At 37.2% G+C, this 27,399-nt stretch overlaps 1 protein-coding gene across 11 annotated transcripts in view; it reads right to left on the reverse strand.

The window, feature by feature from the left end:
* The window catches only part of TRIP12 (thyroid hormone receptor interactor 12), an 80,840-nt gene that overhangs the window by 12,441 nt on the left and 41,000 nt on the right, over positions 1-27,399 (reverse strand). For 7 of the 11 annotated variants that reach the window (XM_074833770.1, XM_074833767.1, XM_074833768.1 and 4 more), the window contains 29 exons: positions 22,428-22,533; positions 21,138-21,274; positions 20,098-20,181; positions 18,632-18,727; positions 17,496-17,644; positions 17,120-17,155; positions 16,937-17,032; positions 16,445-16,537; positions 16,151-16,312; positions 14,472-14,540; positions 14,185-14,350; positions 13,356-13,473; positions 13,058-13,214; positions 12,594-12,747; positions 11,838-12,066; positions 10,978-11,096; positions 10,144-10,351; positions 8,924-9,024; positions 8,623-8,797; positions 8,076-8,217; positions 6,961-7,152; positions 6,110-6,261; positions 4,262-4,434; positions 3,756-3,829; positions 3,450-3,649; positions 2,578-2,705; positions 2,142-2,293; positions 1,550-1,692; positions 119-275 (listed from right to left, as the gene is read on the reverse strand). In XM_074833770.1, coding sequence (XP_074689871.1) covers positions 119-275; positions 1,550-1,692; positions 2,142-2,293; positions 2,578-2,705; positions 3,450-3,649; positions 3,756-3,829; positions 4,262-4,434; positions 6,110-6,261; positions 6,961-7,152; positions 8,076-8,217; positions 8,623-8,797; positions 8,924-9,024; positions 10,144-10,351; positions 10,978-11,096; positions 11,838-12,066; positions 12,594-12,747; positions 13,058-13,214; positions 13,356-13,473; positions 14,185-14,350; positions 14,472-14,540; positions 16,151-16,312; positions 16,445-16,537; positions 16,937-17,032; positions 17,120-17,155; positions 17,496-17,644; positions 18,632-18,727; positions 20,098-20,181; positions 21,138-21,274; positions 22,428-22,533 — 3,968 coding nt within the window. The remainder of the gene's footprint in view (positions 1-118; positions 276-1,549; positions 1,693-2,141; positions 2,294-2,577; positions 2,706-3,449; positions 3,650-3,755; positions 3,830-4,261; positions 4,435-6,109; positions 6,262-6,960; positions 7,153-8,075; positions 8,218-8,622; positions 8,798-8,923; positions 9,025-10,143; positions 10,352-10,977; positions 11,097-11,837; positions 12,067-12,593; positions 12,748-13,057; positions 13,215-13,355; positions 13,474-14,184; positions 14,351-14,471; positions 14,541-16,150; positions 16,313-16,444; positions 16,538-16,936; positions 17,033-17,119; positions 17,156-17,495; positions 17,645-18,631; positions 18,728-20,097; positions 20,182-21,137; positions 21,275-22,427; positions 22,534-27,399) is intronic. The other 4 variants (XM_074833769.1, XM_074833765.1, XM_074833771.1 and 1 more) reach the window with 2 other exon arrangements.

The following is a 27,399-nucleotide window of genomic DNA, read 5'->3' on the forward strand; positions in this document are numbered from 1 at the left end:
GGTATACTACCAAAATCTGAAGTTTTACAAATAAATCTTGCTCACAATGATATTCTTATAGACAGTATAAAAAAAATAAACAGATCATTCATTCCATTTTTAAACGAGATATACCTACTTTTTTCCTGTCCAGTCGCGGTGCCACTCTGCTATCCTGAGAATCTGATTGATTGATTTCTGGATTCGTATCCAGCAGTCTTTGCATGGCTCGATCACGATCAAAAGCAGTTACATAAAACAGCATTTGACGGGTATCAAATGGAAAGAAGAATGGGCTGTAAAGAGCATTGGATTAGTTAGGTGGGTTCCAATTAGCATCTATGACTATAGTTTAGTTTAAAACACAATAAAAGTGTAGTATGCCTGAAATTAATGCTTTGCTAAACACTGTGGTGAAAACAGCCCCCAAAGGAAGCCTTTCAAAACACACTTTAGTTTTAGTTACAATGTTTATGAGCAAGAGTCTAGAGATAGAACTTAATAGAAGGACTCTCAAAAAATTCCAGAAACTTCTAACTCTTCCAGAAGAATAATGCAAAATACCTTAGCTATGCAAAGTTCATACCAGAAAATAAATATTCTTTTACTTGTTCACACCTGGTTTACAATTAGCAAATCTAATTTAGATGAAAGATTTTAAGAAGGTGACTCAACCTCCCATATTGGGCAGGGGGGAACCCACCTACAGCAACACCAGCATTCTACCTTCCACCATTTTCCAAAAAGATTTTAAATAATCTGTGAAAGACTACCAGAGAAACTTACTTATCAATTCTACTATTCTCAAAGGCATGTGTAAGTTAACAATGTAGTCCTCCACTGATATTTAATTGAAAAGGCAGTTTTACAGAACAAACACTGCTACAGATGTTTGTATAAGAATATACACTCACATTCACAATATTTTTTTGGATTGTTCATGAAGAAATTTAGAGATCTTATTTTAAAAATGAACAAATTCTAGATTATGTATTTCCAGGCAATTGTCACCAATGTGGCTTCCATTAACATGCTTGAAAAATCCAAGAAAGTCAACTTTTATTTCTCATTCTTTCAAGTGGAAGAGTTTTACAGCTTATACTCTGTATCAAGATACTACATAGTATGATGAATATAGTGTTATAAGCTTATAATATTTTATCAGTAATTCTACAAATATTTTCCTTTGTACCATACTGAATATGCTAAGATAAATGTAGTGGTATGAGAAAAATGCCATTAAGCAGTTTAACAGGAGAAAACACAACTTGAATAGTTGCATACTATTATTTCAGCGAGAAAACTTCAAGTTACTCAGAAACTCCTGTAAGAAGTGATCCAAACTTTGCAGCTACTCTATCCCTCCGTATTTGATTTAAGCTATGCAATATAGGTGGAAACATTCACCCAAGTGTCACTATGTAACTTAGCAAGACTTCTATGACTATATTCTGCTCTCCCTCAGCACTTCCAAAAGCCTTGTAACATATGATATGCACCTGGGCTGCCCGCCCAGTCAAGAGGCCTAGTGAACTCAGATTAGAAACACTATACAGTAAGTCATTCATACCATGTTTTTCCAAGTTCTGTCAGCCAAGTTGGTATGTTTCCTGTCATAATTACCAAAGGATCCTGAAGCTGCCTGTTTGCTTTTGCTGTCAGTTTACTGTTGATAAACTCTGAGGTTGGAATTATCTCCTTGCAGATTGCATTCTGTGTTAAATAAAAACAATGTACTTCTAGTTAAAGTAGTGCTGGAAAAAATACTAAGCCTCTGTTAAGAGGTTTCTTTATGCTTCTAATTTGCTTATCATCACAAGAAAAAAAAACAACTTTCATTGTCACTTTGGTCATACAGAGTCTAAGCCATGAAAGAAAGACTGAGTAGATATTTCCTATTCATTTTCTTTCAGGAATAATTTTGCTCTTCGAACTTAAAGGAAAAAGCATGGAAAATGTGTTTAACACACTATAGAGGAAATATGATTGACTGTAAGAAGTTAAAAGCCTTTATCTTAACAGAAGTTAGGAGAAATAAATAGGGCAAGATGATATTCACATTATTCTGTCTTGGTGGGGGGAGGTGGCCAGGGGAAGAAGGTGTTTCAGGACAGAGGTGTCTGTATCAAGTATGAAAGTGGTTTGAAGAGTGCTCTACTCACATCATACAAATAATACCAGTAACGACTGATAGCATGTAAAACTCTCAAAAGAAGAATAACATCTAATGAGGGATCTTCAAATGTTATGTTTTCGGGTGGAGTAGATATGAGGTAAACTTCTAGAGGATTTAATACTGAAGGGCAGACACCATCTAGAAGGAAAAAAGAATATGTTATCAAAACAAATCAATTAGAAGTCTTCCCAAGATTTAATTATTAGGAGCCTAGGTAGTCATGGCATTCACTTAACTACAACAGTTTAGTTAGACAATTCACTAAGTATCTTATTTTTAGTTTTAATACACAGTAATATATGCTTACTGTTCTTATACTATGCTTGCTTTAGAAGAAACACTATGGTGCCTCTCAACCCTCTTCCTTCTCATCCTTTCAGAAATTTCACAAATCTAGCATATTAGCAAGGCAATGCACTCACCATGCCACAATTCATCATGCTTTTTAGAATTTCTAGGGGAGGTTTTTGTGGGAGCAGTTTGTGCTCTTCCTCTTTTACCACCAACACAGTCCTTATTACCATCTTCATCCTCTCGCACGGGTTTGTACCTAAAAAGTAATTAAAAGTTAAAAACATGTTTGTGAAATACTAATTTACATGGAAACAAAAGCAGTTGTAAAAGTGTTGGTTCTTTGATTACCAGAATTTTACTTGAATGACAGTTAAAAGCAGAAAGACAAGAACAATGCATTTGGATATGATCCAGCCTTTGAAGCTAGGCCCTCAGAAGCAAAGTATGTCATGGGGGAGAAAAATGGGGACCCTCTGGCTCCATGAACTGGAAGAGAAGCAGAAGGTATAGACAAAAAAAAACAGAAGTGGCTTTTGGTTTGGGTTTTTCTGCTTTTGAATAACACATTTAAATATTAAAAAGAGAAAGACATTGTGTAATGTTAAAAATGTTTGGCACTGCTCCTTGCAAAGTATGGCCAGCAAGTACATATACCTGCACAGCAATCACCTGTGAAAACCAGTATGAAGTTGACCATTATTTGTAGACTGCGGACACATTCTCTGTTGTTTGTGGTTAGTTACCTAACACTATGATTTCCCTCCATCTAGCAGGCATCATTTAAGACTCCCCATTTCTTGTTCATCAGTTTCTCTAATGAGCTAGAAAATGAGTAGCTAACGATGAAATCTTACTAAGATTTAAGTATCTCAAGCACATCAGGAAATTCAAAGTTTCACAGTTTTGGGAGAGGAGGTAAACAACTATATTCCAATTTCCTTTATGTATATAGATCTGGGAAACTGGAGAAGTTGTCCCCTGATTTCTCTAGCCAACTTACCAAATGGTATGCGTTTTTGTCCAAATCCCAGCTCTTCCTAATGGGTTGCTTTCATCATCTGTAGACTCCCTCTCCTCCTCAGCTTGCAAACTGTACTGCCTAACTGCTTGATACACAGTCATATTGTATGGCAGCAAGTGATCTCCAATGTAAAATTGCAGTCTATGTCTCACATTCCCTGAATTTAAGAATTGAGCAGCCTGAACAAAACAAAAAACCCACACAAGTTAGAAAACTTGTTGCTAGCTTTTCTTTAAGCCCCTCTCCACACTGTTTCCTCCCCTTACCCCCAGAGCAAAAGCTTACCAAAGATTCATCTATTTCTTCATCAGACCCATCATCATCACTATCCTCATCATCTTCTCTAACTCTTCCATAGCCTGAGACAAGAGAGGAAAACAACATCCTCATTTGTTTATACACAAAACGTAGCAGTGCTTTTGTACTTTGACTTAAAAAAACTCCACTGTTTAAAACAGTTCCAAAATACGTTAAAAAAGGTTCAAACATGTTAGAACAAATTTCAGTATCAACATCTCAAATTAAAATGTCAAGTTACAGCCAATATGACAGTCAACTAGATTATACTTCTGTCAGTATTTAGACTGAACCATTTACAAAAGGAGAAAGTTTGTCCCAGAAAAGCGAAGATTCTCTGCAGTCTTAGTCTCCTCCCCTGTGAGCAAGATACATTTATAGGTATCTCCCGTTTGCCTTCAGTATAATCCTCACAGGTTTTTACAGACTCTACACTACTGACAGTAGTGACTATCCCAAGAAGCAAAACACATATGACTGTATAATATATATACCTCTAACTACAAGGTATCGTTCAATGGCTTGTACCAAAGCCAGAGGATCAATCTTCACAGGTCCACCTTTCCACTGTTTCACATTAGCACAGTCTGGATGTCTTTGCAGTTGGCATTTTAATTGATGTGTATTGAAGAATTTTAAAGCTTGGGATCCTCTGTTAAGAGAAAAACTCAAAATAATTTGTGAAAAAAGTTGCTACACAAAGAATCTAATAACCATCACTGCATTAAAAAAAGCATTAAAGTGTGCTTATACATGCATTTACAAATTCACTTGTTCAGAGTATTATTTCTCAGCCTACTTCTCTAAAATAAGCTATTAAGACTTGGATAAACAGAATAAAAATTTTATTCTACAAGAACACCAGAAACCAAGTTGGACAAAATCCAATTTCAAATGGAAGCTACATGGATTAAGTCCATTCTGAGGTCTGATTACAACATGGCCTATACTGACCATCTTTGAGGTCTGAAGTTGTTCAGTGGTCAGCTGATGCCACATGAGGTTTACCTGCAGTGCAACAAGGATCAGAATTGGGGGGGAAGGGGAGGGGGGTGGGGAATGCAAATACCCATTCATATGTTTTTTATTAAGGACCTAAAGAGATGACCTGAAAGCACCTCTGTTCTTTCTTGCCAAGTATAGATTATGTACATGTTCCATCTCACCAAACTATTTTTATACACAAACCTCTTGGGCTGCTTCTATTTCCAGGTGCTAGTGAAAGACTACCAAATCTTAACGCCTCAAAGTCCTCATAGACATTATCCACAGTAAGACTAGCAGTCAAACAATGCTACAGCAGTCTGACTTCCCATACTTAATTTTCTATCAAAAAGAAGAGCAGACTTTTGCTTCTATGAGTAGCAGCTTTATAAATTCGGTAGCTATCCCACTTTTTAAAGAAACAGTGTGTATTAGGAAGCATTATACTCTGTGCAAAGAACACATACTCTTTGCAAAAGCCAGTATTAAGACGATTAATTTCTTCAAGTATTAGAAATCTCTCTATTGCATTCATTCCCATGGATTTTAACAGTTTCATAAAAAACAAGTACTGAATTTTAATGTTAGATTAATGCTATAGTGTGAATGCTATAGTTTTGAAAATGAATTTTTGAATGTTCCTCCCCTCCTAATTTCCAGTCACAAGAATGTCTATAACTGAATTGAGCTTTTGACCAGCACCACAAAACGCTTTCAAAATTTACATTCCAGCCAAAATAGACTGTTATGTATCAACTGAAAAAGTATTGATTTATTCAAGAAAAGTACACAAAAGAAATTGTAGATATAGGTCTTCAATTAGTTACTTAGAATGCAAGTAACAAGTTGTATTCCAAACTTAATCTACCTTAAGACACAGGGCAGGTCTACAGTTATTTTAAAGTATGTTGACAGCCAACAGTTATCACTCAATCCATTACCATCCTAGAGAACAGAACTTATCTCAGTAACAAAGTTTAGCCCTGTAATACAAACTCTCAGCAGTTTAATTACATCTCTAAAAAAGTATCAGTGTCTCAGCAATAAATAGCTTGTCTCTTTTCAGTGTTTGTTACATGGGGACAAGGAAAAAATTTGAATTTTTAAAGCTTAAATTTAGACATTGCATTTAAAATTACACATCCACCCTCAATCTAAGTGAGAGAGGTTTCAAGATGATAAGCATACATTTGGTTAAATACTCAATCTTCCACTGAATAAAAAAAGCCAACTGTGTAATTGCTTTTGTCTTTAATAGGGTCAGAAGTTTCCATTACCTCTTGAAACTTTTAGCATGGAAACAAGTTTTGGAAAACAAAAGCTTCCAACAAAACTGTTACCTGAGCATTAATCCTTACCTGCTCCCTGTTCCATTTCCACTAGGGAAGTCATGCACTTTGACAGGAAACTGTTCCATCTGACTGAGGCAATTGTTCATTTTATGGACTAATGCCAACAAAGGTGCATTTTCTAATGGCTCTAATCTTCCAAGGGGTTCTTCACCAGGAAGCTGAAATATATTCCAGGCTTTTAGTTACATGCTTGAATTAATCCATTGTAAGCAATTTATACCACAAATTGTTTAAAAAAAAGAAAAAAGAAAATTAAGAGTCACTGCTCTCAGTTAAAATAGGAGAAGTATCTATGACTAGATGACACATAACAACTTTATGAAAGACTTGTTTCAAAGGACTTTTCGCTCCTGGTTTTAATTGACTAGCCCTACAGATTTTAAGCATTCACCCCTAACCACAAGCAAAAAGCTTCATGGAAGCTGTAGCTATCTACTTTCCTCTCTTCACTTAAAATTTCTTCCTTTAAAAACAGGATAATATAGTTTCTTGCGGTATTGAGGACTAAAAGGGAGCAAGTGATAAGATTACTCTCCAAACTCTTTCCATATCAACTTCTTAAAACTCAGGAACAACTTTCAAGTTATTCAAGACTCAGACAATTGGCCATTCAGGATTTTTTTCCACTGTTGTGTGGAATTTTCTGCAATTACATGGTATTCTAAAAAGTGTATGACCTGCAAAGACATAGAACCATGTGAAAATTGTAGTGTTATGCAGCTTAGGCATTAAAAAAAATAAATATTCCTTCCATACTCCATCTTTAAGCCAAGGTCATTCCTGGGCCTCTCAGATGGTCAGGTAAGTACAATTTGAGAGAAAGACAACTAAGAACAACAATAAACATGAAAACTTACTGGAGAAGAAAAAAATACATGAAGAAATCTTTTCAATCTGATATCCCTGCTTACAGCATCTTTCTCACTTTTAGATGTCAAATAAAGCAGCAGTTGTTTAACAAACCCACTATGCTGGATTTCAAATGAGGAGACGTCAGACTCCGAGACAATGCTACGGATTTCTACAAGGCACTCTGTTCCACCATCCACCTGAAAAATATGAAGGTAATATTTTACTACCCAGGTATTAAGAAGTACTGTTTTTTCTCCTACTGCATGGAACAGCTCTAAAGGGAGCAAAAAGCAGGGGAAGTCTGGAGTGTATAGTAACTCAATACAAACAATGACAGGGCAAATAATCTGAGGATAAGCAATTTCTCTAGTCAAGAGTAGACATTACAGGCAACATCTACATTTTTCCCATTGTAAGAGAAATGCAAGGTCCCATTTCTGTCTCATGTAATAAGAAGATGAGCTCCAAAGTTTTTATAAAAAAACACCACACAAAATCCTCAGATTGGTATATATTTTACATGACATCTGTGTGGCAGAGAGGAGGAGGCAAAGTTTCATATTTTAAGGATTGCTTAGATCAAAGCACAGAACGTAACTCAGCTGTTTAACTACTTTAGAACTTACAGGTTTAGACCATCTATCAAGAATCACAACTGTCTGAGAAGCAAGGCTCAAGTTCTTGAGATGCTATAGATTCAACCCAATCTGTATTTCTTCTATCCTTTCAACAGAATGCTACTTCCACCACTTTCCCACCCCCAAAGTTCTTATTACAATCTATGTTGTTCTTTAGGTATAAAGTCAATCCCTAACATTTAACTGCAGAATTTTAAACTTTGAAATAAAATGCTATGTAAGTGTCACATTGCTAGGAATCAAGAATACCTGTGTTAATACTAGTGACTTATCTTAAGTTATGTGTCAGAGCCTATATACTAATTCTAAAAAAGTTCCAAGCAAACCATTGCAAATGAAGAAACACCGTATCATCATTTACGATAACAAAAACTATGCTTAAAATATTTGCCATGCAGTCTAAGATGGTCTAGCTTCCTCCTAAATACTTCTATTGCCTCTACACCTACTCCCACACTCCAAGGAAGATTGCCATTTCTAACCTGGAGGTTGAGTTGTTCAGTTGCAGTGCAAAGTCTCTGTAATACGTTTAGTGCAGGATTGCTTCCATCCATGTTTTCAGAACTAAAATAACGTTCTACAAATTTATGGGCTTGCTCCTTAATCCAGCCCTTAATTTTTTCTCTGTAAAGAAGCACACAAAAGGCATTTCAGCCACACTTAGCATTTTCATACTCCAACACTGCAAGTAAAGGCACAGCCAGAGTATCATTTTCCCCATGTTTAACAGCAGTCACAGACCAAAACTCTTCCCTCTTACTCAAACACAGTAAAGGTCTATTCTCTACAGATTACTTCTTGCACCATTTTCCCCAGTTCTCCAACTGTTCCCCAGCATGCTACTTAATAAAGAGGTTTTTTTCCTCTACCTTAATTTCTTGATTCTTCTTCCAGAGTTATTTTAACAGTGGTTAAGCTCAAACTTCTTTGATAGGTGCTGCTTAATCACCTGATGGCTTATCACAAGAGAGTAGCTGCACCTCAAAGTCTACACCATATTACAAGTATTTTGATGTTTTGTGTGTGTACCTGTTATTGGAAATGGTATCCTTGGAAGCAGCCCTTGCAAGACCACTTACTCCTGCTGTTCGTGCTGGTTCAATATTATTACTGTTGGACTGTGTGCTTAATCTTCCCCATGTTTTAGGATTTAAACTTGCCAAGAAAGAAGATTTAGGAGATTGAGTAGTAGTAGGGCTTTTAGCTGGAGGAAGCAAAGACAAAATTAAGAGAATCAACACATTTATTACAGCTAGCACTTTTGACATCTTATAAGCTTACTCTTAAATTTAAAAGGAAATAAGAGTATCACATTTTAATAATGATTTACCTTGATTGTCTACTTTGTCATCATCTCTTGGAGGAGAGTATTTTGGTCTCCTTGGCCCTCGTTTTGGCAGTCTTTTCCTCTTTAGAACATCACTCAGTCGTCTGTACAAAATTAAAAATAAAGTAACATGTTTCCATCCACCATATTCATATGCATACCCATCACTCAGTTTAAGATGCATCTGCCAGCTATTTCCTCAAGAATTATAAAAAGGTTCCATCTCATAACCAGGAGGTTACAAGGGAAGAATGATTGCTGGGAGAACAGGCCTTAACTCTATTTTAATTGGAAGGACAAAGTGACTACTCCATCCAGAAAGAAGGGGTTCTGCTTACTGTCACTTTTCTACTACGTGAAGTCAAAAACAGCCAGAAGTGCCACTAAATAAAGGTTTCTCATAATTTTCAAGGTTTTATTTGTGTAGCCATCTGGTTAGTCATTTAGTTGAATACCCTTAAAAAGAAAAAAAAAAAATCCACAAATCTCTGCTGAATAAACACCAAAAGACACTGGATATTCGACCTGCCTCCCTCTGTCAAAGCCCCTATCAAAATTTTCAACAATTTATGGTGTTTCTACGCACCAAGTCCTACACTTTCCAAGCTCACATATTTCAATTCTGATTTAAAGTGAGCTTCCTTATTATGCCAATACATTAGAGACAAACCTTTAAAGACATTTAAAGACAAACTGTGTAACACTAAAATAATTTATTCCTACAAGAGATTTTAATTCTTCAAGTGTTCAAAATGGTTGCATTCCAACAAAGTAACTTAAGGATGACTTTTTTCCCCTCCCTTCTCCAGCAGAAAGGAACCACACACCGTAGCTATCATTTCTCTGAAAGAATCACTCTATCCTCAAGGGTTACATGAGACTACAGTTGTTGCTCTTGGCGTTCTCCAGCCTCTCCCCAAACAGCAAATTGTTTCATATCCTTACATCATAATTATCAAGTGACTAGTTTGTTGGGGTTTTTTTAACATTTCATATAAAACGCATCAAAACTACTCATTGATAGCTTCAACACCATTCCATTTTAGAACCTTAGAGGAAAATACCACAGCAAAATGCAGATAATACTGTAGTAGCCCATGTCAGTCAACACTTAAAAATAAGACAAAAAACCCACCCCAAACACCACCAAAAAAACCCCCAAAACACCCCCACCCAAAACACACCCCAACAGATTGTTTTTTCACAACAAGAAGTGCACTTACCCCTGTGGACTCAGATCCAAAGAATCCTCCCGGCTGTGTTGTAAGCTGGGAGAGCCCAAATCTGCAGCTGCATTACTGGCAGCAGTGGCTGTTCCAGTACTTATTGTTGTAGTGGTACCCAGTGTTCCCGATCCATTAGTGCATACTTTTGGTGGGCTTGTTAGCAGAGCCTCAGATTCTGCTAAGTTTTTCACTTGGTGCATCACCCCTTTACAAAAGAAGAAGTCTTTGTTTGGTAGGTTGGTTTGATTGTGGGGTTTTGGTTTTTTTCAGGGGGAGTGAGTACAGCAAGGACAAAGATGTTTGACAAGGCAGAAGTCTGTTATTTGAACCTCTGCTTTGACTATGGCAGCATTGGCTCACCCTACCCATCAATACTAAGTTTTAAAAGCAGTTCAATCCTTTCTTCAAAAAGTTAAACTACATAGTTTTTAAAAACTAATAACAGCAGCATAAACAGTAGTTAAAGAAACCCCCAAATCCCCAGTGGATTAGAACACAGATCTCCTGCCAAAGATTCATCAGTTTTGTCCAATAAGACTACCCATGTAATTTCAGCAAGCCATCTTCAATCTAAATATAAGTTTGCTAGCACCTAGTAAGCCTGTACAAACTTGTTTCAGATTCAGAAAAAACAAGCTTGTCTCCTCCATAGTCTTGGTCAGCTCTTCCCTAGTCATATGAGGATAGCTTGTATGGATTTGTCTTTATTATTCAAGAACAATATTAACTTTTTACAGCTTAGGGGAGATGAAGAGAGGGATAAAGTATATGGATTCTATACACACACACTTAGAATACTAAAGATGTTAAAAAAAGAAAACAAGGATTTACCTTCTCTTCTGAAGTAAACACTAAAAATATCAGGTAACTTTTGCATTAAAATCTCTGCCATCTGCAAGGCTCCAACTACTATCTTAAGGTCTTGACTTGACAGCATGGAGGCAATATGACTAAAACAGATAATTTATTAGAATTAGATTTGCCTTTTCATTTTTTGCTTTTAAAAAAAAAAAATCAAGCCAGTTCATCTTGCATACATAGTACTGAAGATTAAAAGCAAACAAAGTTTATTGTGCTTTTGTAAAAGCTACAAGTAAAAGGACTGAAAAAGTCCTCTTCCCACCTAAATCACTTTTACCAAATTTTAACATGTGCCATAAAGGAAAAGAGAAAGTTTACTTTCTTTAAAGAACATGGTGTTCTGGAACCTGGTACTGCCTTTGAAAAACTGGTCAATTTATTTTCTAATTGCATCTTTTTATCTAGATCAGTAACTTTATGGTATAACATGTAGAAGAGGTTTCATGAATAGAACTTACCAGTTGAATGCCAGAGAGTCTGTTATTGTTCACATTGTATTACCTCAAAAGTCATCTTGCCCTCAGAAAAGTTTACAGGCAATTCTTAGAAACCAGGAAAACAGCACATGGTAATCTTAGACATTACTAGTACACACAGCCATACAGGTAATCTAAGTTTCTAATAAGAATGCCTAGAGTTGGCACTTATTGCAAAATCTAAGATGTAAAAAAAATCATGAAGAGCTGGCAGCCTCAGCTTTTGGAAAATAAATAAATAAGAATTTAAAAGTACAATTTTCCCCTGAAAAAGAGGATTCAAAAAAAAAGCCATCACAAGTCTGATCTGTTAATCTCAAAATTAGTTTCACTCACAACAGTTAATGAACCCACCTTGAAACAGCATGGTTTTTCAGCACATCTTTCAGAAGTTCAGCATCAGCAAAATAAATTATCCTAAGAATTGCTCTAAGGCACTTGTGTCTAACAGCAGGTCCAGCTGAAGAACTATATACTTCATAAAGAACACCAAACAATGTTTTGATAAAGGATTTTGCCAGTTCTGGGTCCTCTTTCATTAGTTGTGCTCGAGCATCATCCTTCTTCAATTCTGAATGTCCACCTGTGAGAAATTGCACAACAAATCACCGCATAGTTGTTTGCATCTCTGCTCTGATGATTACTTTGTTTTGTTAAAGATGAATTAGTTTAGCTCTTGAATTGAAAAGATATCACTTAAGAGCCAGAAGTCAAACTGATGGCAAGAACTTAGGTACAAATCCTCCTCTTTCAAGGAGTTGCATCTTTTTTCTCCAGTTTTCATATATATTTCTGTATGGTACTAAATAGTCCTCATACAGCCTTTGTTAAAAAAAAGGGTATATGAACAAAACTTTCAGGAAATCCTACATCAGGAACACCCCTAGCTCTACTCCCAACCCACAGTTTAATGCATTTTCAGTTTCCAGGAAAAGAGTTTACATGTTATAGAAAATGCATTTCAACAGTTTGAGCTGTGTTGTAGAAGTCCGATCAGACTGATGTCCCACAGAAACCGTAAGAAATATTAGCTAAGTAGAGGACTGTTGCATAACCCAGCATAAATTAGCCACAGCTAGAGACACCAGGTGTCTCCTAAACTGTACTTACTAGTGTTTGCATTGGCTAAAGGGTTTGGTTTTCGCTGAATGGCACGTGCTGTTCCAGTATCCTCATTTATTTGCTGCATAGAGTTAAAGTCAATAGTATAGACACGCCCAAGCGTAGACAGGCTTATCTCATCCTCACCAACCTGATGAGCTGCCTAAAAACAAGAAAGAGTTTAAAGTTAAGAAACCCCTATCAAATAGGAAGCTATATGAAAGGTGAGGAGAAGGGCAACACAATAGGAAAAGCAATGACTGACAGAAATACAGTAAGAAGAGTGATTAAGCAGTTCACCCTGAATACCAAAATAGTGCACCATTACGGCAGGAGTTTGAGGAAACTCACATATTTCTTACTCAAAAAGAGCAAGATCAATACTTTCAAAGCCATGAAGAAAGCTCTCAATTCCCTATACAACCACATGCATATTTAAAAAACATCAACACACAAATGTGTGGAATTGCTACCTCTATTATTCGACTATCAATCCTGTTATAGGGATGCCAGAGACCCCTGTCATCTCGCCACTGCCATATTGCACCATCCGTATTCTGCGCATTTCCTTTCTTTAGCATAGTATCAACAGCAAAGATTCCCTCTTTCGGCAGGCAAGGCATCAGTTCACTGTAAAGAACATTAAAACAGTATTTTACTAGAAATACACAATAAGTCCATCTAAGCTGAAAACTGTTTGCCTTCATTTTAGTGAAGTTAGGGATTTTAACATACCAACCAGACTCAAAACCTAGGGCTGCATTAACTTACCAGATAAGAGAAGTAAGCTCATAAAGTTCTTGAGGACTTCGTGGAACAAGGTCAATTTGTTCCTGACAACTCCCATTTGAGGCTCCACAAAGAAGGAAGTGAAGCGTTTCTGCAATATCTATAAAAATTATTATTCATGAGATTGCCTATATCAAAATATAAACTCCATTTTGTGTTGGACACTACACAGAAGAGGCAGTCACTGCCCAAAGCAAACAGACAGTAGACAGTAAGACAAAAGCCATCTTTTTGAACGTATTAAGAAATGTGTGTTTTCTCAGGTCTGGGGTTTGCACTTTTTTTGGGTGTTTAGGGTTTTTTTTCCTTTAAGGGATGTATCACTCAATACACAGGGCACAAAAGAAAACAGGGGAACATAAGGCAGTTGAAGTGACAAGTCAAGTTTTACATGAAAAGAAGGAAACAAGTGAGAACTAAGACAGCTACACAGCAGTTACTTCTCTTTATGTTTTTCCTTAGAAAAACTCCTTAAATCACATGTTTTCCCCACCTGGTAAAGACTACAAAAAGAATTATTCAACTTGTGTTGGAATGAGAGTAATCTGTGCAGCTAATACAGACTCAAAATTAGGCAAACGCTCCAATGACAACACCTAGAGGCAGGAAAGGGGAGAAAAACCCCTCAGGAAAATAAACTTTCAACAAGATCAACTAAACTTTGTATCCCAGGGGAAGCATAGAACAGAGAAAGAAAAATAAAAAGAACATAGTATTTGTATAATCAAGTGCAGAGAGCAATAGTAGAGCCTACTGATTGTAGGCATTAACTTAAACAGATCCCCCAGAATATGAAAGGGTAAGAACTCACTTTGCTTCATAAGTTGGACTGCAAGTGTAGGGCAATTGGAACACATTAAGGAAAACATGCGCACCACCATGATGAACATTCCTGAGCTCAGGATAGGAGGCGTCACTACCAAGAGTTGCTGGATATTTGTTAACAAGTCCTTGGAAGCAACCTGCTGGAGCAAGTTCTTTAGGAGGGAACAGCAAAATTGAAAACGTTAGTCTGACTTTGAAAAGTAAGCCCTTAGGAGGAACTGAGGGAGAGAAGAAGGAAACAAAAATCCACCCCCAAAAAACCCACACCCTTACCTCCTCATGCTGGAAGTTGTCCACTAGCCGTGCAAAACAGAGACAAGTGCTTTCAACAGACTTTTTGTCCTATTATAAAAAAAGTTAAGTATTTGTTTGAATTAAAGTACTTTAACTTGCTTTAGATTATCCTGTCATTTTGAGGCATTCATAAAATTTCTCCAAAAAGGCCAGCTGAATCACATTTTACAGAATATTACAGCTCTGAATTTTAAGTTCATTGATACAGTCTAAACTGACCTCCTGATATGGCTGTGCTCCTGCATATTCCCTGGGAAACACCTCACACTTGCAACACAAATACCTTTAGAGGTGAATAAATGGATCTATAATATCCTTTTTGGATTCTACAAGGAGGAAACAAAAAGGAAGAGAGCTACAAAGCCAAAGCAACAGGAGATACAGACAATAAGCAGGAGTGAAGGCTACTGTTCTACAAACTACATGAAGCCTGATTTTTATAGCATGCAGCGCAGCCAAGACAGCAAATCCAAACATACCAAGATAGTAAAGACTGCTCTAAAAATAGCTCGTTAAGTTTGCCTGAACACTAGAAAAGTTTATCTGAACATAATAAACCACTTTTATTGTGGTTTGAACAGTGGAAGAGGTTGCCCAGAGAGGTTAAGTGTCCATCCTTGTAGATATTTAAAGAATTTCAGGTGGACATGGTCCTAGGCAATCTGCTCTAGTTGACCTTGTTGAAGTAGGGGATTAGGACTAGATTAATTGAGAGGTCCCTTCCAACCTCAACTATTCTATTAAGAACTAACTCAAGACTTGTTTTGCCAGGAAAATTCCACTTCAAAATTTCTTAAAACCTTACTTTTGTGGGCTGTAGCTTCTCTTCAGAGAGCAGGAGTCAGTACTTGACCCAACTGCTGCTGGGAATGGTGCTTCCTGTTTCCAGAGCACCATCTAAAGCTGACATTTGACTTCTGTGAAGCTGCCTCAAAGATTCAAGTAATCTCTCAGCAAGAAGATGTTGGCAAAATTAAGAATAGCACAAGAATACACAAAAACATTACCTGGAGACTTCCATTTAGTAGCATTTGTTAAGGAACAAAATAATTTCTCCTTTTTCACCTTTTTAACAGGGAACTGCCAACCAAGCAGTATGTCCAGATCTCCTGTGGTGCAACAGTCATTGCGAGTGCTCACTTATGAACATAGCAGCACTGCAGGACAGGCAGATCTCAGGAGCCCCATGATTTAGGATTCATCACTTCAAACTATTGTGCAAGAGTAGGAGCTTTCTTTTTAAAAAGCTGTAAGCCTTCCCAAAAAGTCAAATCAGAAAAAAAAACACAAAAATTGAAACTGAAGCTTTTCTGAGTTTGAAGTGGGAAGGAACCTTGCAACCCGTTAAGAAAAAACAACAGTAATGGTAGTGGATTTCCTCTTACTGATGGGCAACAAGGACTACAGACCCACTATTATTCATGCTGTAAGTTAAAGTACCTTATTTATCTCATTTTACAAAATTAATAGGGGTGTAATGAATCCTGACAGCACATTTACAAAAGAAAAGGTCCATATGCACGTTAGAATATCACAACTTGACAGTATAGAAACTTTAAGGTAATTATCACATTGCAAAGGCAAAGAATACACAGTAAAGAATGAGATATCTAGAGGCAATTTTATACTAAACTTTCCATTTTATAATAGCTTCTTACCTGATGGGTTAACCTTTGTGTAAGCAGTGGCAAAGAGTCTGCCACAAAGTGAAACTCATCAGGTGTTATACTCTGGCAGCAGTTGGCAGCAATAGCTAGTGCATTCCTCTGTGCATTTATACTGAAGAATTCCAGATACAGCAAACAGTCTGCCAACCCACCCTATAATAAAATAAACATTTTCACTCTCAGTACTGTTAAAAATCACAGAAACTTGTTTCCTTATTTCATCTTCATAGAAGATCACCAAGATGTAGAACTCGTAGAGGTAAAAGTGGTTTCTTTTTTACTTACTGCCTGCAGAATGGCTTTGCTATGCCTGCGTGATAACATCTCCAGGGCTGTAAGCGCCTGCTCTGCCACATCAATGCACTGAATAACTTGCAGCTACAAGAAAACAAGAAAGCTTGTCAATCAATTTTTAAACTAGTTTGTAAATAATAATAATCTTCATTAAGACTTGGACAGTTAGCCTGTACTGAGACACATATGCTAATGCAGCTGCACTGCTAGATCAGCTATATAGCCACTCCAGGAGTTACCAGTTTGTATGATTACACAGTATCTTTGCAACGCCAATCAGACAAAAAGTTCTCAGTGAATCAGATAGTGCTTTTCAGTAAGGGTATGAACAAGGAGTAAACCTGTTTCTAAAAGCTTCTCATGGGTTATGTATTATCTTGTAAGCTATGAAAAGAAGCCATTACCTTAATGGTATATCATAAAGTTAAATCAAAAGATAAAATCCCCTCAGATGAGTTTAACACTGCTCTGATTTCAATTTACCTTTTCCAAGAAGACAGGAATTGCATCTACCACTACCGCAGATGATCTGGGAAGTGCTTCCATCATGTATGTTAAGGCCCGACATGCATGGTTCATCTATTAAATATATAGATATTTGTTCTTAAGTTCAGATGATACATTTCTCTATTTCAAAAAATTTCTTAAACATTAAAAATCACTTACAATGTCAAAGTTGTGCTCCATCTGCAGCAGTGTTATCTGTTTTTTTTTTAAAAAAAAGTATTGTTAGTTCAGTAAAAAGTATCTAGATATCAACATAAAAAAGGGCACATCGTAGCTTTTGATTCAGAACTTTGAATTTTGGTAAAAGTTTGAAGAGAGCCACTACTTATTCTTGAGCTATTAAAGAATTAATAGGGCTATCAAAATTTAGCAAAACATGTCCTCAAAGCCAAATAATGAGATATATAGATAGATACACATACACACATACATAGATAATTAAGAATATGTAATATAAATTAGTAAGATTTGATTTAAGCCAGATATTGAGTGAAATATTATATCCTCCTATAGAAATATGAGATTTAATCTTTACCAAAGCTGGTACAACACTCTTGACTGGAAATCCTCCTAATGTTTCTTCATTCCCCATGACCAACAGCTGGCACATCTCAATCACTGCCTGAAGTTGCTGACTTTCATCAGTGGCTTGGAGACCTTGTAAAAGCTGTTGGGCTTTAGAACCTAGATATTCAGAAAAAAGATTAGGAAAGAAGATATTAGAAAACATAAGTGTTCAAGGGAACTGTTATGCTATACTTCTGCCAGAGTGGAAGACCAGAGATAGTTTGTTTTCCTCTGTATTTGTAGTTTCACTTCCTTTCCCTGTCATAAAAAGGGAGGGATAGGAAAGGGAGGCAAAATCTCACTCTTGGCTGTCTTTCCAGTGCAGACTGGTCAGCACAGGGAGTTCACCACACTGTCACCATAGCCATCTTGCCAACCTACAGCAGGTGCCAGAACCCACACCATTTCACCTCTATAAAGCAAAGGACTTTTCAGCACACCCCCTACATAACACAGCACATGGAGTACCCATGAAACCCCATCCTCCTCTTAGCAAGCAGTGTAACAGGCTGCCTTTGGCTCTCCTGGGAAGCTAAACAGACTTGGACTAGAAGGTACACATCTTATCCAGCTGCATAATACAGACATGGTGGAACAAGACTAAGGACCCATGTTCTCTGACGCACTGTCTGAAGGAAATTATTTCTGTCTGAAACCCAAGACACTTTTGAAACTATAAACAACATACCTCAGAACTGACATCTACTAATAGTTTTAAAGCTAGCTAAAGCCTTTGTTTGAAGCTAGCAAAAAAACCCAAGGGGGTTGGAGAGATCTTTTGTTAAGCAGTCCATCATGCAAAAGAAAAAGATAACAAAGGGGTGAAAAGGCAAGAACCCTCCCTTCCCCACCTAGAAAGGAACATTAAGATGCCCCAAAAAAGAAAAGAAATATGGCTAAAACAAATTTCTCTTCCTTATAGGAAGACAAGCAAATTAATATTGTTGACCAGTGGTCTAGCACTATCATGACATACAAATGTTCAACATGTAAAATATTATATTAAACTAAGAAGCTAATACAAATATTAGAATTTACTAGTGGCTGAGTTCTACTAGTCTGGAAGTGGAAAGAATTAAGTCAAATTAGACAAACTTTGCTTACTAGCTCCACTTCCAATTGTCCTGTGGAAGAGCTGCGACATCCGAGGACCAAGAGGGCCAAACAGGTGAGGAGGAAGACCCCTAGCCTCTAATAGAGCTAAAAGCAAACAGAGGATAACAGCCATTGTCAAAGCTTCTACATATATTTTTAAAAGCTTAAATTCCATGATGCTATAATTTAAGACTACTAGAATTTTGATACTTTACGAAAGAAGAGTTAAGATTAGATGACTGCAGCTACCTCAATTTCTAAAAAACACCAAAAAAATTACCTTTAGGGAACAAATAACTAATCTTGTATGCATCAGAGCATTAAGGCCCTTTAAGAAGTCACCCACTGAGCTTCCAAAGTTACATATTTCACAGGAGAAGTCTGGTCTACTAAATCGTTATAAGTCTAGATCTAGAATAGCAGATACACCAAACTGTAATTTCAAATCTCAAGCTACATAAAATAGGTTGTAAGTTGATCTTCACATTTTCAGGAACAGAATGGCACTATTAATGTAAAACAATGACAGCGATGAAAGTGTTCACAGCTTTATTTGCTGATGAGCAGGAGAGGGAAGAATTCTGCTAGATATTAGGAGGTTTTTGGTTTTGTTTTTAAACACTTTTCAGTAGTGTTACTTAAGCTAGACTAAGTGGGTGATTCTGATTTTTATTGTAGCAACCATGACTACTGCTAAACAATGCAGTAACGATTAGTAGTGAAAACCAATTTAGCTCAATATTCCTAATGCATGCCTATGCTTACTGAGGACTATAAGCAAATGAACTGGGAGTGACACAGCACTCATTTCTACATTAAATACGCAGATTAACTGAAACCTGTCATTTGCAATGGAGATCATGATCTCAAACTCGTTGCAGTGTAGTGGTAAAATCATTAAAACAGTTGCAGGACATGCAATCCGAGTTTATACCTGCCTGTACTCTCAGGTTTTGAGAGACCTGAATCCTTTAGCCCAAGCACAAAAGCAAGCATTTTAACAACATCTAGATTTTGTTTGGTCAAAGCTTACAGCAACGTGGGTATCTATGACATGCACAAAAAATGTTATCCAGAAGCAGTCAGAGTAACAGTAGGCCTAACCTGGCCTGTCAACTGAAAACACTCTTGCAAAGACTTCTTTTCATATTTGAGCTTACACACTTATAGGACCAAGTTCTCAATTCTCTCCCCCCACCTCCTCCTGAAAAATCATCAACAGTAGTATATTATACACCATGCAAATGAGTAAGGACGCTATGCCACCCCCTCCAGATATCACTTCCAAATTCTTGCATCTTTAGTGAATTAAGGCTTGTAAACTCCATACTTCAGAACTACTGTAAGCAAAGCAACACATTCACAGACAGAAAAACAAAAATACACCCTTCCCACTACATATAATACAGAATTTGGGTAAGTATAGCTATTTACAGACTGCAAACAAACTGAAAGTAAGTTAATAACTTTTATACCTTGTAGTCTTCCCATCTCAGAATCATCTGACTCACTTTCTCCAGAGGTTGTCATACCTACAGCCCCAGCAACAGAACTAGAAGCTAAATAAATAAAATAGAGATTACTGCAAGTTATATTGCCTTTAAAGCTATAAAATTTGCATCAATTCCATCATCAAGAAAAGTGTCCACCATCAGAAGAGTGTCCTGCATTTAACCCTGCCACCATCATACTTCTGTACAATTGTCATTTTGAATAGACGAGTCTACAGGTCTAACTTTCCAAAAGCTGAAGAAAGAGGCTATATCAACACAAGATAATAACAAAAAAGTACAGCTAGATCAGCAAATTGCCTTTCGACAGATTTGCCTGTACCCTTCGAAAATTTATGCTTTTCTTAATTGAGTGTTTTGCTACACTTAGTTTCCATTAATACTGACTTTTTGTACTAATGTAGTTAGCTTTAAGCAGAGAACATTTGAGATTTTCTACAATCTATCATAATTGCTGGAAAGCTCCTCTGAACTCACTACTGATTAGGACCAGATGATAAAATTAGATACCACTTAATAGGACTGTGCAAGTAAGAATATTTAACTTCATTACACATTTCTCCAGTACAGACATGCTTGCAATCTCAGCAGAAAACTTGTAGAATATTTATGAGTAGTTACAAAAGAGCTTTTACAGGTAAATACATGCCTTTTGTATTCTGAACACTTCGGTGTCTCTTTGGTTGGCAGTACAGTAAATTATGTAGCACCAGCTGAAGTTACAACTTTAAAAAAAAGGTAGATGCCTGAAAACTAAAGTCTGCTTTATTGGACATAGTTTGGAGACTACAAAAAAAGCAAACTGAAACATGTACGAGTCATCCAAGAGATCAGATTCAAAAGTAAAGGTCCCTCTCACTCAAAAAACCTTCCAGAATTATTTACCAGCTGTACCAGCTTAAATAATTTCTCCCCAGAACTTAATCCATTTAATTGTTTTTACATGCAGAGAAGTTTATATCAGCAACTATACTAAAAATGCTTCCACTGGAATTTCTTCTTACCTGCAGCTCCCTGGGGAGCCTCATCTGTACGCGCAGCTGAAGAGTTAACTCCATCCTGGTTGTTGTCAGGATCAGCCATCTTCTCCTGTCGACGAGCTTCAGCTGCTCCTCTTTTGCCCAGGCCAGAGCCTCGCCGACTAAAGATTCAAAAAACACAAGTTTCAGACCTTATGAACCAAGAGATTTATTAATGTGAGACTACTCAATACCACATAACATTTATGTAGATCACTACCACAAAGTTGCACAAACTAACTGATTCACATAAGAAACAGTCCTCACAAAATCATCCAACTTGTCTTTCCCTCCTTGCACCGCACCATGGCAATGATTAGTTTATACAGATGCATTACAGCTAGGTCCTTACATTATACCTTCAGAGAAGTTCAATGACAGGGTAACTGTCTTTAAATGAAGTTCCAAACTACTGAAAGCACAAAGAGAACTCAGATGTTCAACTTGGTTTTCAGTGCCAGAACAAGCTTGAGGGCATGAGCCTTTTAAAATTTGCATTTTTAAACACTATCATCATCACCCCTACAAATATATATGTCTACAAAGTAAACAGCCAAATTCAAATGCACACTTGACAACAGAATCAGACTTCAGAAGCTTTTTTTTAATGGCATGGAAGAAGAAAAAGAAGTTATGCTGGAACTACTAAATACAGTTTAGATGTAAGAAAAAAAATAAAAGTTGTTAAGGCTTTTTAAGTCTAGCTTCAGAATACATGCAACTACAAAAATTTTTTGCATCACAGGACACATTTACTCTCCCCTTCCATTTAATCTACCAGCTGTTTTAAATTATTAATTCAGGAGTAATTTTCCCCTGTATCAGAAAGTATATTAAGTACTTAGATATTTGTAGTATTGTTCAAACACAGCTGCTGACAAGCTGAGTCAGCTTAACAACGTACACTATTAAAACAGACTCCTGTGTAGTACCATGAAGTCTTTCATTTTTCAAAATAGTCCTCTACTATTCATGATGGACAGTAGTTTAGCACTCTTTCTTTGTGTTTAGTATCTTTTTTAAACAACACGTCCCTAAGGAAAGGATTATTTAAATCTGTGATACTGACTTTGGGCATTTCTTTCCCTCCATTGTCACAGCTCAGATAAATTCTATGTGCTACCCATGACACTGGTGTAGAGTAACCCAGCAGGCCTGAAAAGCTACAGCTACTTCTCCAATAGCAAAGAGATAGACAAAGCCAGTTTTCATGCCTGAAAATGACATTAATATCAATCCACTGCAGTAATCATGTTTCATTATCTTAAGTTTTACCTGGTGCTAGCACAGGAGCCCGTGGTCTTTTGCCGTGTGCTCCGCCGCAAACTGGGGAGCTCAGCAGGTGGTGATTCACTGCGCTTCTTTGTAGATTTTCTTAGACCTATGTAATATGTAAAGAATAGCGTAAATCAGTCTTTAAATACACAGCAGTTCTACAAAAAAATGGAATTTCTGTGTACAGGAAACTTCTGTGTAGAAGAACAGCTTCTACACAAGAACCACAATAAGCCCACATCAGCTTTTAGTCACCTTACATTGAACCAGTAAAACAAAGGTTATTAACTCAATGAGTAAAAGTAAAGTAATACTAAACTCCAAGTTGTTACCTAGACACCTTTTCCTAACATACACACTACAGTTATAGAAGAGCTTGTGTTTCTTACGCTAAACGGATTATCACATCATGGGATACAAGTTTATTATTTCCACATGTTGATTTCAAAACACTTACAAGAAAATGCTTTAGCTTTAGATAAAAGAGAAAAAAAACCATGCTGAGGGGGGAGGGCAGTGGTGGTTGCATCTGTTTTCCTGCACCTCCAAATAAATCTGTGCAGCATAAACTTAATCTTCACTAGCTGAACTATAATTTTTAGACAGTTTTATTCACATTAGCATGGCTTAAGAATAACTGCCTTAAATCAAAACCATGCTCTCCTCCAGGAGTCAAGCACTGCCAGTATTGAGATCTGTCCTATATATTATTCATGTTCCTATTTCAACTACATCTCTTCAACCCCTATCACTGTCATAAGGTCTTCCTTGAGCCAAATAACCAAGCACATCTTCACAGCTTTGGAAAAGAAGTTGTCAAGTTTTTAATTTAAAAGTATTTGCACTGTTGGAGACTGACTCAACTAAAATTAATTTGCTCTAGGTTATAAAGCTATTGTTCTGATGATATATCCCACCACAGAACCAGGCAAATCTTAACACACACAAAACCCCATGCAATACAACATTATCAGATGATGAACAAGCTTACGATCAGGCTGAAATATCCCATAACAACTTCCAAACCTGAAGGCTGAGAATTAACGTGTCAAAAATTAAAAACCCTTATCAGGCCCAGCTTTACATTTTAGTCCCCCCCGCCCCTGCAATAAATAAGAGAACCCCACAACATACAATTTAGACATACTATTACTAGAACAGATGTAAAGAATTTTGAAAAGATGAGAAAGTTAGATCACTGCTCCCTCTTCTGGCAACAAAGCAGAAACAAAACATATTTAAATATGCAATGTTTTTCAGCACATTACCTATTAAACTGGCTCCTGTCTATTTCCTTAATCCTAAAACATTCCAGGAATACTGAGCTTAGGTACTGAGGGATGAAGTGATAACTACACAGCTTCTGACTGGATATTTAATGGAAAAGGGAAAGTGATCTGAAAAGCTGTTCCTGGCCTGGTCAATAGCCTGTCCTCTCAAATACTATACTATATTTGATCCAGGAACACAATGCTGTGTGCGGTTCCATGCAGATGAAGGTTAACCCGATATTCATGTATTTACCACACATCTGGCTTACTAACTCAGGAAATTTGGCAACCTTAAGAAAACAACAAGGTTCTTTATTTAACAGCCACCCAGCACTGAACTGAATCAGGCCAGCCACTTAAATTTTCAGATGATCTGTACATACAGAACAAAATACATAACTATTTCAAATATTTAAAAAAGCAGTGACATGTTTACTATGTATGCTTTCAAACCAAAAATTTAAGTTGAAGTTGGTACAACAGTTGGTATGTCAATAGGGTTCGTCATTATGCAAGATACGGGGGGGGGGGGTGTGGAACGGGGGGACACGAGACACAAAAAAGTGTGTTATAAAGTAGAGATACAAGACAAAACTAGTTTGAAACAGTTGTAGGATGCTATGCCATAGCTCTCTAAGTTTCTCAAGTACTAGAAGTGCACAGATACAACAAAACTCCCCTCATAGCTGGTTATATTTTACAATAGAAAATGCATGCTTTAACTGGCACTAGGTGTAGCACTGTATTGTTCCGCAGATAAAATGTGTTTACCACTCTGGGTTCATATTACATGTATGGAAAAACAGGCTACTCTACCTATAACAGTGTGGTGAACTTCTAAGTGAGATGTGCTTTTGCTTTACATATAGAAGAATAAGTTAATTAACTTGTTACAGTAGAGTTCACAGAAAATACACAAATACCTTTTAATTCTGTACATCAACACACCACTTATTACTTCAAATCTTTGGGTACTTATTTTCAAGTAGTCAGACCTAAATATTAAGTGGCTTCATATCAACTTGGTAATAGGCTATCAATGAGACACCACACATCCACTATAAGTGAAGCAAGATTGACTTAACTTGTATCAAAACAGGAATTCTGCTAAGGGCAAAGGTTTCACAAAACAGCTGTTGTTTAACAGTATGGTACACTCCCTAATGTCTTCTTGTCCCCAAACCAATCCCAAGAAGCACAAAGTGCACACCTGATGCTCACTTTCTTGTTCCATTAGCATCCTGCCAGTGTGGCGAGCTGAACTTGCTTAACACAGATCAGATGAGCACAGACACCATGAAGCAGTAAAGCAATGGAAGCTGTGAAATGGGTTGTCCTTTTCTGTAAGAGGCATTAAATTAGCTGAGCCATCTCTTTTAAACTGAATTACCTCAGTAAGCAGGTTTTAGAGAATGTAGTTAGCCAGTTACTGCTTGGTGGACGAGGTGCAGAATACATCACAGCCTGAGCACCCAGAAGAGTTGAACTCATTTTCTCCTGCTGCTCAGGAAGAATGTTATATATGTCTGATCTTTTTGCACATCTCTCTTTTTCTCAAGTCTTTATTTCTCTACCTCTGATATCTACCAGGTCATATAGGAGCTTCCACCTCCCTCTATTAATTTCAAAGGCTAAAAAGGAAGCAAAGAGACTTTTCAGAGCTTGTTCCCTTCCTGCTGTTCAATGCCACTCTGTGCCCTTAAAGTTCATTGTTTAAGAAGGCTTAAGTCAATCTCACCACCTGCACCTTTTGCAAATCCTTTGAATCTTCCCAATACCATAAGCTCAGGATTGCTAATTTCTTCAGCACAGGGCTGAACCTTCTTCCTTTCACTCACATTGTCACCAAAATTTGATCTCCCCCTTAACACACCACTAGCATGGCCTCCCAGCTGAGGAGTTGCAGGAGGCTAACAGCCCCAAGCCTTCACTGGTAAATAAGGCATAACCAGCATTCAGAGAGAGGAGATTAGAGATGCCCTGTGACTGCCTGATGAAGGAAAGCACCAGTCATACTGCCATAAGACAGACAGCAAGGGCTTTCAGAGGAATTGGTTTGATGTTCCTCTCCAGAAGTTGTTTATTCAGCACTATTTCTGTAATCAAGAGATGTTTCAAAGAGCTAATGAAAGTTAACAGAGATGGACTTTTAATAAACCAAAAGAATATCAAGTTTGAGCAGTTCATATTCAGCAACTGCTATAACTTGTGATGTAAACTTCAGAATTTAAGCAGGAGCATACGTTTGCTTATGGCAAATAGATATATTGCTTATGGCGTGACATCATCCTATTTGCATGCGAAACACGCATGTCAATGACTCAGAAGGAAAATAGACCCAAACAGGCTAAACCTGAAACAGCATAGCCTAACAAAAATAAAACAAACAAACAAAAAAAAAATCTTAAGAACATTTTCACATTTAAGCATGTTTACTGGTCAGCTTTTTAAGGCATTTTTTGTTGCATGAAAGAAAAAAGTTCTGAAAGCAGCTGAACTGCATTCACTTATTTTAAGACTGAGTGTATTACCCAAGCCAAATCAAAGTTAGTCAAAATTTCACAGTACATAACCTGGAAAACCCTTTCTTTGCAGCTCAGAAAGATAATCAGTAGAGATTTACTTGTTAGGACTGGAAGGTTAGACTTCAGATGGGCTCCTGTGTTGGGCTGCTCTCCTCCTCACACAATAAAGATAGGGTGAAAATAGCTATGGCAGGGGAAGGCAAGACAACCTCCTGTCATTCTAATACTCCACTATTCCCCTCCCTCAGTACCAACTGAAACACCCCCCAGCTCTTGATTGTACACAGCCCATCACCCCAAATAAACTAAGTATCTCTAAGCTAGTCATCTTATTTCCTCAACCGTAAATCCACAACTCTAAGGCTCTAATGACCATCACACAGACAGCACTGTCACCCACAACCCCTAATAAACTTTTTCAGAGCTATTTTCAGATTTTTTCCTCCCCCACCTCTGCCAAATTCCTTAAAGACAGGAGTTATGCACCATTCACGCTCTGTGTTCACTTTCATGTGGCTTTCCAGTGTATACCTGTAACCTCTTCAGCCTCCCAGACCTTAAAGTACTAGGTAGAGGCTCCTCAGTCAGGGACAGTTACCCTAAGTTACCCTGCTCTCAACGTTGTCCTACCCATCATTGCCAGCTTCTTCCTACTTAAGGGCCACAAGACACTACAGAAAGGGCAGTAGAGATATCTCCTCCCTAAATGTGGCGACATAATTAAACTTGGTTTTATACTGTTACATAAACAGTGAGATAACATGATTTGCAACATTTTAAAAGCCCCTACCAAATATAGGGCTTGAAAGGGATATGAAAATAATCAAATCAAGAGAGCAAAACAAGGAACTTGCTTTTTTTTTGCCCCTCCCATCAAGAAATATTTAGCTACAAGAATAGAGGTGGAAAGCTTCAGCCTGTTTTTATTCTTCCAACAAATACTTGTTATTCAGTGATGTCACTGATAAGTTACAGACTACTGGGTAGCTGAAAACTCTGATAGTCACCTTGGATGCATTTAACACCTATTAATTACCCAGCGAGGGCTGGACAAGAAGCCTCAGGGTATTCCCCTCCAATATGTGAAAAAGCTTCTGCAAAGGTACCAACCAACTCTCTCCTCATCCTTCTCTTCAGTAGAGTAAGTCAGTTCAGCTCTTCTAGTTTTTCCTTCAA

The sequence above is a fragment of the Strix aluco genome, chromosome 9 (genome assembly GCF_031877795.1).
Source record: "Strix aluco isolate bStrAlu1 chromosome 9, bStrAlu1.hap1, whole genome shotgun sequence".
NCBI classification, from domain to species: Eukaryota; Metazoa; Chordata; class Aves; order Strigiformes; family Strigidae; genus Strix; species Strix aluco.